Raw genomic sequence first — 15053 nt, 5'->3', positions numbered from 1 at the left:
TATGAGAGCACTAAACAATGGTGCGCGCTATAGAATACATACGCACCACTGACTACTACTATTATGAAAAGCTTTTAGCATTTTAAAGTCAAAAGTTGAAATACTAGATTGGGACTGGGGATGACTAGAAGTGAAATAAGTAGCTACCTGCCGCTGATTCTGGAAAATCAGTCAACTAATTTTCAGCATGTTCTAAAAGTTTTAATCATAATCTTGGTTATGATTTCGAAAACAACTTTACAATTGAATAGATGACAAAATAACAGTAGCTCGTGCTTCATTCCATAATTTTCCATTGTTTGTGTAACCAATAATGACCAGCACAACACTATTAAAAAGGTGGAGTATTTGAATTTAAGATTAAACTAGAGAGACCATCCTATACCAACAAGAGTCGTGGTGGAATGATAAGTACTTATTTATCCTTAGTCATAGGTTTCGGGATCGAGTTTCTGGGTATGAAATAGCCTTTGTTAGGGAACGCTTTACCTTTAATGTGAGATTTTTCGGCGCGAATCCGAATTTAATCAAGCCCCAATATGAATACCGGACACCGAATAAAAAACCTAAAAAAAAAAAAGACTATCCTAAAGCGATTATAATCATTTAAAATGTTGACATTATTTATTGACTAATGCGTCTCATAAAGTTATTTTTATTAACTTGATATATAAATAACGGATGCAATTAAATCTCTACATATATTTATTTGACTAAACATTCTATACATAACAGGAAAATAGACAGGTTATTGGATAGAACAATTAGAATTTGAGTTCTGACTTTCTGGGCACTAATTTCCTAATTAAGACTTTTTATACAGGGTTCAATTTGTTTAGAGTTTAGACATAAGGTTTAGAACCATCGAATATTTTTTTTGGTAACTAAATATTTTTATTACCAAGTAATATTTTACACACATCTTCTTTCTATAGCTTGTTCTGGACATGAGTCCCAAACTAAGCTATTTCTTCTGTATCTCTATCCCTCCTACACTTTCTATACAATTCAATGGACATTAGGATAGTAATTCAATTCTAGTAATCTTCCCTTCAGTCGCTGAGAACCATCGAATATTATTTCTATTTAAGTGATACACTTTTTTATTAATCTATTTCAAAAAGAATGACATATTTTTATATTTAAAAATACTTTAACTTTAATTTTCTATTTTATTCATTTTATGCTGATTGAGAAACTTTTATATTAATAGCCAAAAAAGCTTCTTAAATTTTGTGCAGAGCCAAATGATATCACCTAAATTAAAACGGAGGAAGTATTTAATTTTGATAAGAGTTTAATTTATAAAGGTACTACTAAGAATGTTACAACAAAAAAACACAAAGGAGAAAGGTGTTGTGTAATTCCAAAAAGCTAACCATCCGTATATAAGAATCCCACTATTTCACGCCAAAACAAAGATTTCTCTTTTCCTCTCTTTACTCTTTTAGCTCTCTCCCTCTCTCCCTCTCTCTCTCTCTCTCAAAAATCAAATCTTTGTCTTCTTTCAAAGTACTCAGTTCCTTAAAAGAACCCACTCTTTATTCACCTGAAACCCCAACAAAAAGCCATAAAAGAAACAACTCAGAAAAAATGTCTTCAGAAGTTGGCGACAGACGTCCGGCAAGACTACCGGCGCCGGCAAACGAAACACGACCATCGGAACCGGAGAACTTGCCATGTCCACGCTGTGATTCTACGAACACAAAGTTCTGCTACTACAACAACTATAATCTTTCTCAACCTCGTCACTTTTGTAAGTCCTGTCGCCGTTATTGGACACGTGGCGGAACCTTACGTAACATTCCCGTGGGTGGTGGCACACGGAAGAACTCCTCCCACAAACGGCCCCGTAATACCACCTCCGTTACAGCTCAAGAATCAGTAAATGCCACCCCTATCACAATGATCGGGTCGGGTCAATCATCAGGGTCGGGTTCGGTTTCATTCATGGGTTGTGAAGTGAACCTCAACGAGTCAGTGCAAGAAGCTGGAGGGGCTACTAATGGGACGTTTACTTCGTTGTTGACAGGTCCAGTGGGTGGTGGGTTTGTGCCATTAGGTGGATTTGGGCTTGGGCTAGGCGGGTTTGGGCTTGGGAATCTTGATTGGCCCATGGAGCAGGTAGGCGGAGGGAATGGCGGCGGCGGAGATGGTGGTGAGACTATGAAGTGGCAGCTGAGTAGTGGTGAAATTGAAGGTGGCGGCGGCGAAGGAATAAGTGATGATGATTGTTTTGGTAATTGGCCTGATCTTGCTATTTCTGCACCAGGGACCAGTCTTAAATGAAGTACTGAGTAGAAATATTATACTTTAATAGTTTCATGGAAGAAATCGAAAAAAGGAGGTGTTTGTTCTCTTTTGCTTTTGTTTCCCCTTTTAAAACTTAAATGGTCTGTCTTTTTGCAAGTTTTTGGGTGCATGGATTGGTTTGGCTGTAGTAATATGAGAATGATTCACAAAGGAATGGAAAAGCTTCTAGGCAAAGCTATTTTGCTTGGAGAATTAGTGTTTCTGGATTTTTGTAGGGTTTTGTGTAAATTTATTTTGGGGGTTCTTCCTTTTTTAACAGAAATAGGTTCAACTTCATGAAATGGTCAAAAATATATTTTTGTTGTTTCCTATGCTCTTTTCTAGCTTCTTTCTTCCATGGTTTCTGATGTTGCAAAAGGTGCAGTACTTTTGGGGATTTTACTTTTCTTTCTTCTCTTCCCATTGGCTTTGATGGGGGTCCTCCATTTTGCTTTATTATAACTTGCAATAATTTGTTCTTATCATCTAAACAATTGTGGTTTACTAGGGAGAAAAAGGGGGGCCCGGTTACTTGTTAGGGTCCGAGAATCTCGAAAAGCCTCTTTTTTCCCCAGTTTTATAGGGAGGGGCCTGCCCCTTCCTTCGACCACTGTCAAACAATTGTCTTAAGCACTCCTGATTATATGACATTATCTTCTGTGCAAGAAGAAAATGTATTCATCGTTTGCTCGTGCATATAAACTTTTATTTATTATTTTTCACGGTAATACTATTTCATAGAATCCTGATTTATAAATTAAAAGGGTAAAGTATTCATAGATTGCCGGATGCATATTACTGATATTAATATATAAATCTTTTAAGGAGTGAGAATTTTAAATAAATTCATTATAACTTGACTCAATTATTACTCTTAGCACGGAGACGAGTGAGGTCTGATATCGTGTCTAAAAAAAGGCATAGGCAGTTCGGTGCAGGATTCGGGGAAAGGTCGGACCACAAAAGTCTATCTTACACAATTTTACTTTGCATTTCTGCAAGAGACTGTTTCCACGACTCGAATTCGCAAGTTCCTGCTCTGATATCGTGTCTGTTATGTTGAATTTAGTAGGAGTTGGAGACTGACCATTTATGATTCGTGCGTAAGATTGATAGTGGTATTAGTAACAATTGTTGGACTAATGAATGCCACCAATAAAAGGCTAGGACAGGAAGAACATGATTTATTAATTCTACTATTGAGAAACAGCCTAGGACGGCACAGCTTGCTTTTATGAAGTGTCAATGCAACTATGCAAGTGTCAGCGCCGAGGTTGATGCGCACCACCGACCGTGGCCGATATCATAGAATTTGATTCCCTATCCCAAGGGTTCTAAGGAATTTGCACCTTTTGCATGTCGTCTATATATCCACGTTTTCTTCTTTCCTACCGCTAAATAACACTCAGACTGTATACCGTCAAGCTTTTTCATAACACTTTTCCGTAACAATATTGTTTGTTTTGATACTTTTCGATTGCTATAATAAAATAATGTTACACATATATTTTAAGGTAACAGAAAAAGTTGGTTCCGAAGAAAATTATATAATTATAATGAAATATTATTACAGAGGATAATCGTTATAACGTGTACTAATGTACAAGCTTTATGTACGTTGTTTGGCAATTGCTTCGACTCTACATGTCATAGCTAAGTCGCCTTGTCGAGCAGGCATGCATGCTTTGTCGTCCATGTTCGCGCAAACTTTCCTACAACATACATTGAACAAGACCTCGAGTGGCAGCATACAATCCTTGGCATATAAGGCGTGTAAACGATTTGATCACTTCAAGAAATTGGTGTACTTGTTATTGTCCTTATTTCTCTTTTCTATAAATAGACGCTTCAACGTCTTAACAAAATTATTCTAATCGTTATTTGAGCTCATGTTAGCAAGAAAGCCAGATTTAAGATTTGTACTTTATACGTTCGAGTTAGAAATTTTAGTACAATTTATTTGAATTACTGAGTTCGAATATAAATTTTTCTACTTATTTAATAAATTTTTAACATATGTATTGAGTTCAAACCAAAATTACTAGATTACATGAATGCATGCCATAATTGTATGCATAGAAGTATGGGCTATTACACCCCGTGTTTCGTAAAAGTACGCCGTAAGTCAATTGATGTATGCTCAGAAATGCGATTACCTTTGAAAGTACATAAAGTAAATTAATCATGTTAATTACCTTGGAGGGTACAAATATTTAAGATCATGAGCTGCAAGTACCAGGAGGGTTGGAAGGCTTGAAAGCTAAACTAATTGAAGAAAATATGTTTCGTCGAAAGTCGGCAAGTTGGGAATGTTATAACATGTACTTTTAAAGTGAGACTACGGTTCTTAAAATGATATTGAGGTTATGTTATGTTATGAGTTATTTTTGTTGTATGATAGCCGTGTGTTATGTTTAAAGTCAAGCGAGTTGTGGAATAAAAGTTGGCAAAGGTCATCACAAGATACATTCATAAATGTGCTGAAAATTAGGTCAAATGTAGTTGAACTTTTTTCTCAATACACTTTGAATTATGGAATAATCCACCTACCAAATTGAAGATCTACGAGTATAGTTTCTAATGCATTAAACCGTTCATCGATACAATATCAGAGTAGAGAGATATTTGCATTTTTGCGAGACTGTGTAGACTGCATAGATGACAAGTAGCTGTGTCACCTATTTGCTTAAATGAAAGGACGAAATATGTCCAAAAAAGGGCTAGTTTGAGTCGGCCAGAGCCCTTTTAAGAAGACTGATTTATGAAAGCCTAGTGAGGCCTTAACCAACAGTGTTTCTTTGTTCTACGGCGGCAGTTTTCAAGCTAGCACCCGTTTCAGCATATCATCTCACTCGATTCCAAAAAAGAAAAGACTTTGTTTTTTATTATCCAGTTCTATATCAAAAACGAGCAGTTGATCCCACGAAAGCAATGCTGGATTTGTTGCAGGTTCAACGCTGATGTCCTTCAGATATTACAGTCATTATAGATCAAAAGAATCAGAGATACAAAACTGCCTAAATGATTTTCTCCTAGAACTTCAATACAAAACCCTAAATGATTTTCTCTTCGTTTCAAGTTTTAGTTGGAGGAAAACATAAGGGTTGATGAACCAAGATAGGAGTTGAGATATTCACCAAATAAGGTAAGTATACTGCCTCTTCATCCATTTTTTCTGTTGTAAAAATAGAGAAATTCGTTCAATAATTGTAAGAACTCACGGGAGGGTGAGCGGAAGCCGTGAGTTTGAGTTATTTAACTTATAGTGGATTGTTTTGTGGGTTGTTTCGTGTTATTTTTGGATTGTCTGTTTTGCTGCTGTTTTATGGAGTTTTGGAGGAGAAAGGGTGTGGAGAAATACCACATAATGGCGGAATGGTGGGATGGTCATTCTTCATTATATTTTCAGGTTGTTTGACACTACTACGGTTGTCGTTTTGTGTATAAATTGATTAGGGTGTGTGGGTTATTTTGTGATATATTATGATAGCGATAAGGTTTTATACATGTTATTGTTGTGTTCTTTTGTTGGTGGTGTCAAATTGGGGGGAAGTAAAAATTATAGGGAAAATTTTGCCCGTTTTATTATAAAATAAGCTTGTCGTTTGTTGTGCGATAGTTGAACCTTTCGTAATGTAAATATAGTATTATTATTGTTGTTGTAGATTAAGGTGCAACATAACGAGTTCAACGTGATTATCGGATAGATTTTGATAAGGTATGTTAAGTCTATCATTTCTTTCCTTTTGGCATGATCCATATGATATAATGGAACGAGCAAACACGCAACTTTCACAAATGATTCTATTCTTAAAAGTACTAGGGTTGCCTATGTTCTTGATTTCCCGTATGTCCTATTATCATATCGTCTATTCGCGGGTCTTAGGAAATACGTAAGTTGATAAAGTTTATCTCGTAATATTAACCGAAGGCGTATTAATCTTAGATCTTATTTGACTTACTTCATTATGCGTTGCATTCATTTATATATGTATATTGACCCATGACCAGATGTCATTATATTCGCATATATTATATGGAGTATGGAGTATGGAAAAAAGTTACGGCGTTATATACGCACCACCACCCGATCAGTTGGTATACGTTGATGATTTTGTCCACAAAGGCTGAGATGATGCCCCAGAGGCTTGATGATGTTATGTACGCATATACCTATGCATGATATGACATTTATACACATATGCATGATATTATAAAATGTTTCATGATTCACAAAGCTATTCAAACTTATAGGTTGAGTCCTTTACTCCATGTTTCTTTCATGTCTTTTATATAGTGCTTTTCATGCCTTATATACTCGGTATTTTATTTGTAGTGACATCCCTTTTGTTGGGAACGCTGCGTTTCATGCCCGCAGGTCCCGATAGACAGGTTGACAGTCCTCCTAGTAGGCTATCAGATTAGCGGAAGGTGTTGGTGCACTCCACTTGCTCTGTAGTTGCCTATTTGGTCCTATATGCTTTGGACATGTATTGATTGGTATGGCAGGGCCTTGTCCCGACCCTTATGACATCTATGTACTCTTAGAGGCTTGTAGACAGATGCCATTCATATGAAAAATTGTATGGCCTTGTCGACCTATGTTTTGAATGTACAAGTGATCATTTTGGTCTTATAGGCCCGTATGTCACATGTATAAAATTGTATACCATGTTGGGTCATCCTATGTCGAGTATTCTCTTATGTTTAATTCTGGCTGCCTCATGACGGCAATCCCGGCTCATTTACCCATGATAGTATGATAAGAAGAATATATCAAGTTAGTACTTGATTGAGCTACGCACTCAGTGCCCGTCGCGGCCCTTTGGTTTGGGTCGTGACATGAGCTGTATGACGTATCAAAGCAGGCAAGTTCTTTAAGTGATTGCAACGATTTGTTTGTTAATGTAAACATAACGTTTGATGAAAAACTAAAATCATCTACTTTACAAAGAGTAATTCATATGAAAACCCTTCTTCAATAATCGTAAAAGCCAAGTGGACATATTCTTCAGATTGTAGCTTTACCAACTTGTGAAAGAAGTTGCATCATAATACCAAACAAATGGATGTAATCACATATTCTTACTTTGATCCCAAATTCCAAAGGTAGCAAATCAAGCACATGAAAATGACCTCAAAGTTTGTACCTATGGTTTTATACATATTCCCCCCCCCCCTCCCAAACCAACAAACACCCATCCCTTCTTTCTCCATTTCTTTTTTCCCACTTTTTCTCAAGGCTATAATAGAAACATACATTGCAACTACTAGCAAATAAAAGTTTACCAAAGCTTCTTATTCATCTCTTAGCTGGGCTTAAAGAACCTGAGTTTAAGTCCATTATTGACCATACTCCAAATACCTCCAATGGAAAAAGCCAAGCTAAAAGCAACTCCTAACCATCCAAGGATCCAGTTGAAATACCAGTTAAAGCTATACTTTGTAGGCTTCTTTATTAGAACCCACATGAAGCAAGGATAAGCAAATGTTACCGGAAGTGTAAGTCCTCCTAACAACCCTGCAAGACTTGACAGGAACGGAAGCGCCACTCCAATAAAGAACGAAACGAATCCGAAAAATATTCTGAATCCAGAACGGACCCAGATTGAGCATGGTCGGTTGGTACGGCTGGTGTAGCCTGCTTCAAAACTATCGAATGCTGGCATTGAGTATATCTGGAAACTACTTAAACAGTTGAACACGACTAAGAGAAACGTCATGGCGAGAAGTCCTCTTGGAATATCATGAATGTGAAAGGCGTATAGAGCACTTAGCATTCCTCCCGATGGCATCTGTAAGGGAATTTAGTAAGAAATAATCAGAACTAAGGAAAACATATATATAGTCTGTGCAAAAGGTGGAATATACACCATTCTACCAAGGATAAATAGCACATGCAAACAAATACAATAAGAAAAATGTTTCTGTGGGTAGTAAAGTAGCAAGTCTTCCGGAAACAACCTCTCTAGTTTCACAACGCAGGGGTTTACGGCTGTGTACTACCCTCCCCAAACCCCACTTGTGGGAATATACTGGGTATGTTGATGTTGGTAGTAAGTAGCAACTTGACTATCAATACACGTACGATAGTTTGGCAAAGCTTTATCATAAGGAAAAAATGAAATTTTTTCCCTACTGTCAAAATAATGTGATTGAATTCAATACTTATTAACACCAATTCCTATTGTATTGGTGCAAATACACGGAAAGATAGCCACTTACAAGGTTTCCATAAGCCCAGAAACCTCCAATTGCAATAGGGAACAGGCACATGGCTATGAAGAAATATGCAACTTTTGCTCCTTTCCACATTGGCACATGAGCAGGGTGCTTGAAGGTTGATGGCATTGTTGCCTGCAAAATGACACAAAATGAAGTTAGAAATGTTTCTTTACACTAGTTACAGAGACAGATTGTGCATACACATGCCGGAAAAAGAGTGAGAAAGTTTACCTGAATTTCTAGAACTAAATTGTGCCCTCTAAAAGTAAATGCTATGATACCCATGGCGTTCAGGACAGAAAAGAGAGAAGCTGTGTAGGAAGGCAATGAAATGGGTTCATATGAAATCGAAGGTGGTCTTGGTTGGCTTACAGAGAGGACCCATGCCATAGTGGCGTATGTGATGGCTGTCACTGCTCCAACGAGGGAGAGTCCAGCAATGGAGTTCAAGTTCGGGAGTTGGGATAGAACAATGCAGAGGGAAGTGAAAACCAGATACCACTCTACAGTTGTTAAAGGATTTGATGAACAGAGTGGACCGCAAACAATTTGAAAGAACAACTTCATGGTTTCACCTCCCACGAGAATCAAAGCTGTCGCAGTCCCTGCAGATAGGTAAACAGTAGGGAAGAGGGCAAGCCAAACACCCAGTCTTTCACCTGAAAATGCAAGTGACACAATGTTGGCAATGTTAGCAAGTAAAGTGAACTATGTTCTTTTCCTTTCCCTTAAATGACAAGAAGTGGGATTTATATAACTCTATCAACTTTCCATGCATTTTACTGGTTACCAATAATTAAGTACTCTTATATGACGGTGGTTGACTAGACACCTGAGTCTAAGATATTCATTTTGATTTATGTATATTATATTGTTAGTGAAAGAAAATAGTAAAATAAAGGTTAAAATGTTTGCTTGATATAAAAAAACATCACGTCAAAGATTAAAGATCGAAAAATTTAATGAATTTAATTCTTGGAAGTTGTGAAAGTTGGATAGCAATGGAATTGCGCCGAACACTTTGAAACGACCCAAAATGAAATGAGTTTTTCGCATCAGATAGGTGAGCTTCTAGCAGGTTAAAGGAATAAAAAGGAAAGCCGAGGTAACAGAGAAAGGAATTTTGATCTGACATGTAGCTTTGAACAGTTGGTTAGCTGAAAATTTAAAACATGATGTTCTTACCAAATGCAGCTTGCGCTAGTTCCACGTATCTATTGTATCTCTTCCCAGGAACTGCTTCATGCAGCTGAACCAAGATCCATAAAGTATAAAGTTGCCAGAAATAAGCTATGGTTAAGGAAATTACTCCCCAACTCCTGCATTCAGAAGGAAATATTACTGTGTCAATTCTCTGAAGAATATAACTAGCGCATCAATTATTTGACACTATGAATTCCTCATTTACCAAATGCTCCTACCAGAAGACTAGCATTTAAGAGTACCTGGTATATTCTGGCAAAAGATAAATATAATGGAAACTTAAAGACATTGAATGGAAGATCAGTTATTTAAGAGTCATACTTCAGAGCAATTTACCAAGAAAAAGTTACACTTCAAAGAATAGAAAAGAAATTTAGCTACTATTAAATTTACAACAGTGTTCGGATTAGGTGGAAATTTCAATAGTCAAATATTTCTATCCTTCCGTAAGATTACTGAATAAGGGCAGTAAAGTCCACTTGGAAGTTCCAGTAGCATTTACAGATAGTAGATTTTATGTCAAAGTGTTTGGTCAAAACTTGCTAAATCAATCATACTGGGGCCGCACCAAAAGTTAATTCACATAGACAACAGAAAACAACCTGCCTATAATAATTCCTAGCCCAAATTTTGACTAAATTGCTATTTCAGGAATTGAAAAAGGAGAAGTACTATAACTATGGCAAAAGACTAAAAAAAATTAAAAGGGCTATATGGTTCAATGACAAAGGTAAGACAACACAAGATATTTTGTAGGCACACCTCACGAGTCAGCTCGAATCATAGATGATAAAACACATTTGGTATTTAAGTGCAGAAGGGTAAAGATCTTCAGATTAGGGAAATCCATGTATATTTGTGAAATGACTTTGACTAACTGTGAAATTTCTTATCCATATACTACATTAATTCCTTTCATGCAGTTATCGCATCAAGATGAATTAAGTAATTGGAAAATTATGTGTAATTGATTTTTTTAATAACTTGATTGTATAGAAATACTTGCAGGGAAATGTATATAACTTAAACCCTTTTGTGCAGCATGGGCCATCTTTGCAAAAGAAGGTGGACTAAAGTTACTAGGCAAATATCAAACCAAATGAGTACACCATTCAGCACAATGTAGCAGCCAACTGTCTTAATTCCCAAAAGATGAAAGCAAGCATTTCTATGAAAAAGCAAAAGTAGTATACATGCAGAGAATTGGCTCAATTATCTTTTTCTGATTTCATTTGCAAACAATGATGAAAGTTGAGAAAAGCAAGAAAAGTAAATGCATAGAGACAGATATAGAAGATTTCTTGTTGGTCCACAACAGATAATATTATGTTAAACAACGTATCAATAGATGGTGGGGGACCAGTAATGCACTATAGTCAATCAAAGTCTGTATTTTCAAAGATAACTGATATATGCACTTAGAAAAGCAGTACTTAGAGGTCAAATAAAAGTAGAAAGCTCAAGACTTTAGAGACTGAAGGTTTGCTTTGAGAAAGCATATGAAGCAATAATGGTTTTCCCAACTCAAGTAAATCTACTCATCTCCAATAAGCAGAGATAGATCTTCAAACCAACAACACAGTATCTTTATTAGTAAATCATAATAAGCACATTCCAGTGGAAATCTTACATATAGAATTATAGATCATATATAAGAGCAATTTCCACAAAGAAATGTAAAAGAGATCCAAACTTTAACCAGAACAATAGCAATAACAAGCACCAAACAGATGGCACAGAGATAGTTCTTCAAACCAACATGGTAGAAACTTTAAAGACAAACCAGAACAAGCCCAAAAATTGTTGTTGGAAAAGCAGTCAAAAGCAAGAAGCTTTTCAAGCAATTCGAGTATAACTCTTACATCTAGTGATACATAAAATAAAATAAAAAAGGGCAGTCCGTTAGCATTAAGCACCCGCTAAGTGCGGGGTCTTGGTAAGGGAAGGGTCTATTGTATACTGCATTTCGGTGTTTCCACCGTACATATAGATCATATAACACAAAATTTCACCAAAAAAATGTAAAAATGATTCAAACTTCAATCATACCAGCATCAACAATAGCAAAAACAAGCACCAAACATATGTAACAGAGTAAAGGGACTTAACACTAAGACATGTAGTTCAACAAAATAAAAGCTACGATAAGAATATCTAAGCACCCATTATCATATCACTTTAAATTCCACAAAGAAATGTAAAAAAGATCCAAACTTTAACCATTCCAGCAATAGCAATAGCAATAATAAGCACCAAACAGATGAAACAGAGTAAAGGAACTAAACATTAAGAAGTTTAACAAAATAAAAGCAATGGTAAGAACAATATCTAAGCATCCATTATCAAATACCAAGAAAGAAAAAGAAAGAAAGGGTAATAATACCATCCAAGAAATGAGAAAGCAACAGGCAAGACCAAAGCTTGAAACCCAATACCAGCATTGAGATTATGAAAAGCAGCATAGTGAGCATTCCCATTACGAGATTCAGTAATAGGAAGCCAAGCATCTTGAGGATTAAGCTTAGTCAAATGCCCAACTTCCTCCAAATAACCTTTCATATTAACCAACACCCTTTTCATTGGAGTACCAATAGGGCTCAAGAATCTAGGCGAAATAAATGAAGTTGGTGTCCAAGATTTAGCATCTTTATTAGAAGCTCCAGTTGATGTATGTCCTCCCCTAGGTGACCTTTGACCTGACGGCGTTAGAATCTCAGGCGTTGAAGCACGTGGAGTTGCTGGTATTGAAATGAGTTCAGTCTCAGGTCTTTCCTCCATTGCTGGTATTGAAATGAGTTCAATCAATCACTCAAGAAACAAAACAGAGTAGTAATGTTTTGTACGAGAAAAGGGTGGAGTATTATTTGTGGGGAAAATGGTTAAATGGGTCCTTTTTCTTTTGTTGTTTAGTTTTTAGGACTTCTGTTTTAGCTGTTTCTTGTCAGAGTTTGAGAGACTTATTAAGAAAGAAAAAGGGGTTTGAAAAGAAAGAAGAATATTATAAGACTGAGACTGAACTGCACATGCAATGTGTGTGGGTTTGTGCCACAGCAATCAAGAAGGTATAATATTGGCCGTTTGATGAGTTATTTGAGCAGCAATCTCGAGGTGGTGGTGGGATTTTTGGCTACTCACAGCTGGTGGTTTTGGGTGGTGCTGATGTGAAAATAAGGCAGGCTTTGATTTTGGTTAGCAGTTTGATGATAAGAGAGGAAGGTGTGAGTGAGAGTGAGACTGAACATAGACTTAAAACAAATATTTAAAGGAATAGACTAAGGTTTTCACATCAAACGAGTTTCTCATATTTTAGGACTCCAATATCTTCTTAATAAAAGTTGTAATACTCAACCAAGGCCAGTTTATAAAAATCTATTTTCTATTTGGTCTTTTTCAAAAAGAGTAATTCTTTTCTAAATTTGAAAATAATTTATCTTAAATTTTCAATTTTATTTTTAATGAGAAGTTTTTACGACCACACAAATACTCTGGATCTTTTTGACTTGTTTAGGACCATAAATTCCAAAAGTCTTTATTTTTTCTTAAACTTCGTGTCCAATCAAACATGTTCACATAAATTGGAACAGAAGGAGTATATATTGAAAAAATGATATTCTGTGACCGCTCTTAAAATAATAGATGAATTTTTTTTATATATATTTATGTAATATTATTGTATATTATATACAAAAATATATAAATTTTATATACTTTTGCGACTACCCAAATATAAATAATTTCGTTCACAGAATAAAAGTGATCTTTGCCTTAGTGTTTTATGCTTATGATGCAATTTGAAATGAAAAGTATATATTTTTGTTTTATTTTATTCATCACTAGATTACAACTGAGGTGCTTATTTGGTCTTGTAAATAATAAATTTTATATATGTTTTTAATTACTAGTTCTCGATATCTATTAATGTAATTTAGGTTATGCCAATAACAAACCTAAATAATTTACTAATCAAATTCATAAAGCTTTTCGTTTATTATTTTAATTTTTTATGTATAAAGAAGATATGAAGGGATAAATAATTATGTATGAAATGAAATAATTGCTAGCATGCTAATTGGGAGAGATGATTAAAGAGATTAATGTAATGCAATGAGTGAATTTCGTCACTAATCATAGAGAACTTACAAAAGTTATATCAATCTTAAGCCAAGCTTTATATATTTACCATTATATTTTTTATCCTTTGGGAACTTTAAATGTAGATATTATTAGCGTTACGTAGATTTCAGAAAATTCTGAAGTTTAATATAGGAATATTAAGCTAGCGTTTGGCCATATATTCCTAAATTTGTTTTGAAAAATTTTATTTGGTGAAGTTTAGTTTGAGGATGAAAATGTGTTTGGACATCAGTTTTCAAAATATATTTCTTTTTTTTTTGGAAAAACATAAAACATGACTTGTACCCACAAATTCTAAAAACTATCACAAATACCCAACAATACCTTCATCAATAATATTCATTTTATCGGAAACTATAGTCCTGAACATAAATAAATTTGGTATAAAATTATCATTTTTATAATGAACTACATAATACACTATTAGATGACCGAGAAAACAAAGCAGCATTGTTACAAAATAATAAATTGTGGACTCTTTTATAAAATACAAAAGTTTGGGGCAATTTTAAAAAAATGTAATAGTAATATTTTTGGGATTCGGGTTTAAGGAATTTTCCAAAATCTATCTATCTATATTATTATAAAAGTATGAATACAATATCGGTTTACGAAAATAATCTTATAATATTAAGCATAATAACTCATAATAAAAGGACACAACTGGAATTTTAGATATTAGCCTTATAATCCTATTAATTTTAGGACATAATACTACACGTTAGGAATCCTAGATGATTACTTCTAGGAATCCTATTAGTATAATTACTTTCGAGCGGTTTAATTCATATAAAACTGAAGAAGTAAATATCTTTAGTCATGAAGGAAGAAAAGGAGTAGAGAGAGAAGCTCCACCTTCTCTCTAACCTAATACATTTCTCACTATTATCTCTACCAATCTTCAAACATCTCCTAATAGTAACACAATGCAAATTCATAACTCCAGCCACCAAATCCCTCTTAAACCACCAGATATTGATACAACACAATCCACAGAATACCTGACCTTCCGATCCCAAGTTTTAAACAAAAATTATTAGATGGAACGCATGAAGATCAAATCCACATGAGCATTGATCCAATTCCCGATGGAAATTATGTTCTACATAATGAAGTAAATTGAAATCATTCCAATAACCTAGATGGGGATCAAAAGTAAGGGGTCCAATTATCTTCAGAGGATCTTCAAAGAATTTACC

The 15053-nt window shown here is 35.1% G+C and overlaps 2 protein-coding genes across 2 annotated transcripts; one reads left to right on the top strand and one right to left on the bottom strand.

Annotated features, from left to right (window-relative positions):
- The first annotated feature begins 1593 nt into the window (after positions 1-1593).
- Positions 1594-2289, top strand: LOC104236115 (dof zinc finger protein DOF3.4-like). Its single transcript, XM_009789989.2, has one exon. The coding sequence runs from the start codon at positions 1594-1596 to the stop codon at positions 2287-2289; it is 696 nt and encodes a 231-aa protein (XP_009788291.1).
- Positions 2290-7251: 4962 nt separating this feature from the next.
- LOC104236116 (lysine histidine transporter-like 8) lies at positions 7252-12991 on the bottom strand. The gene is made up of 5 exons (XM_009789990.2): positions 12104-12991; positions 9703-9836; positions 8749-9176; positions 8518-8649; positions 7252-8087 (listed from the first exon to the last, which is right to left on the bottom strand). Exons 1-5 carry the CDS (start codon positions 12496-12498, stop codon positions 7602-7604), a joined length of 1575 nt encoding a protein of 524 aa, XP_009788292.1. The 5' UTR covers positions 12499-12991; the 3' UTR covers positions 7252-7601.
- Between the last annotated feature and the right edge of the window lie 2062 nt (positions 12992-15053).

The sequence above is a fragment of the Nicotiana sylvestris genome, chromosome 4 (assembly GCF_000393655.2).
Source record: "Nicotiana sylvestris chromosome 4, ASM39365v2, whole genome shotgun sequence".
Classification (NCBI taxonomy): Eukaryota; Viridiplantae; Streptophyta; class Magnoliopsida; order Solanales; family Solanaceae; genus Nicotiana; species Nicotiana sylvestris.
The sequence above is the reverse complement of the archived record's forward strand: the minus strand, read 5'-3'. Positions and strand labels throughout refer to the sequence as shown.

Excerpts from the sequence above, each read along its gene's own strand:
- LOC104236116 (XM_009789990.2), bottom strand. The coding sequence starts at position 12,498 with ATGGAGGAAAGACCTGAGACTGAACTCATTTCAATACCAGCAACTCCA. Across the intron at positions 9,837-12,103 it reads GCTTTCTCATTTCTTGGATG|GAGTTGGGGAGTAATTTCCT; the intron begins GTATTATTACCC and ends TTCTGAATGCAG. Across the intron at positions 9,177-9,702 it reads ACTAGCGCAAGCTGCATTTG|GTGAAAGACTGGGTGTTTGG; the intron begins GTAAGAACATCA and ends TTGCATTTTCAG.
- LOC104236115 (XM_009789989.2), top strand. The coding sequence starts at position 1,594 with ATGTCTTCAGAAGTTGGCGACAGACGTCCGGCAAGACTACCGGCGCCG.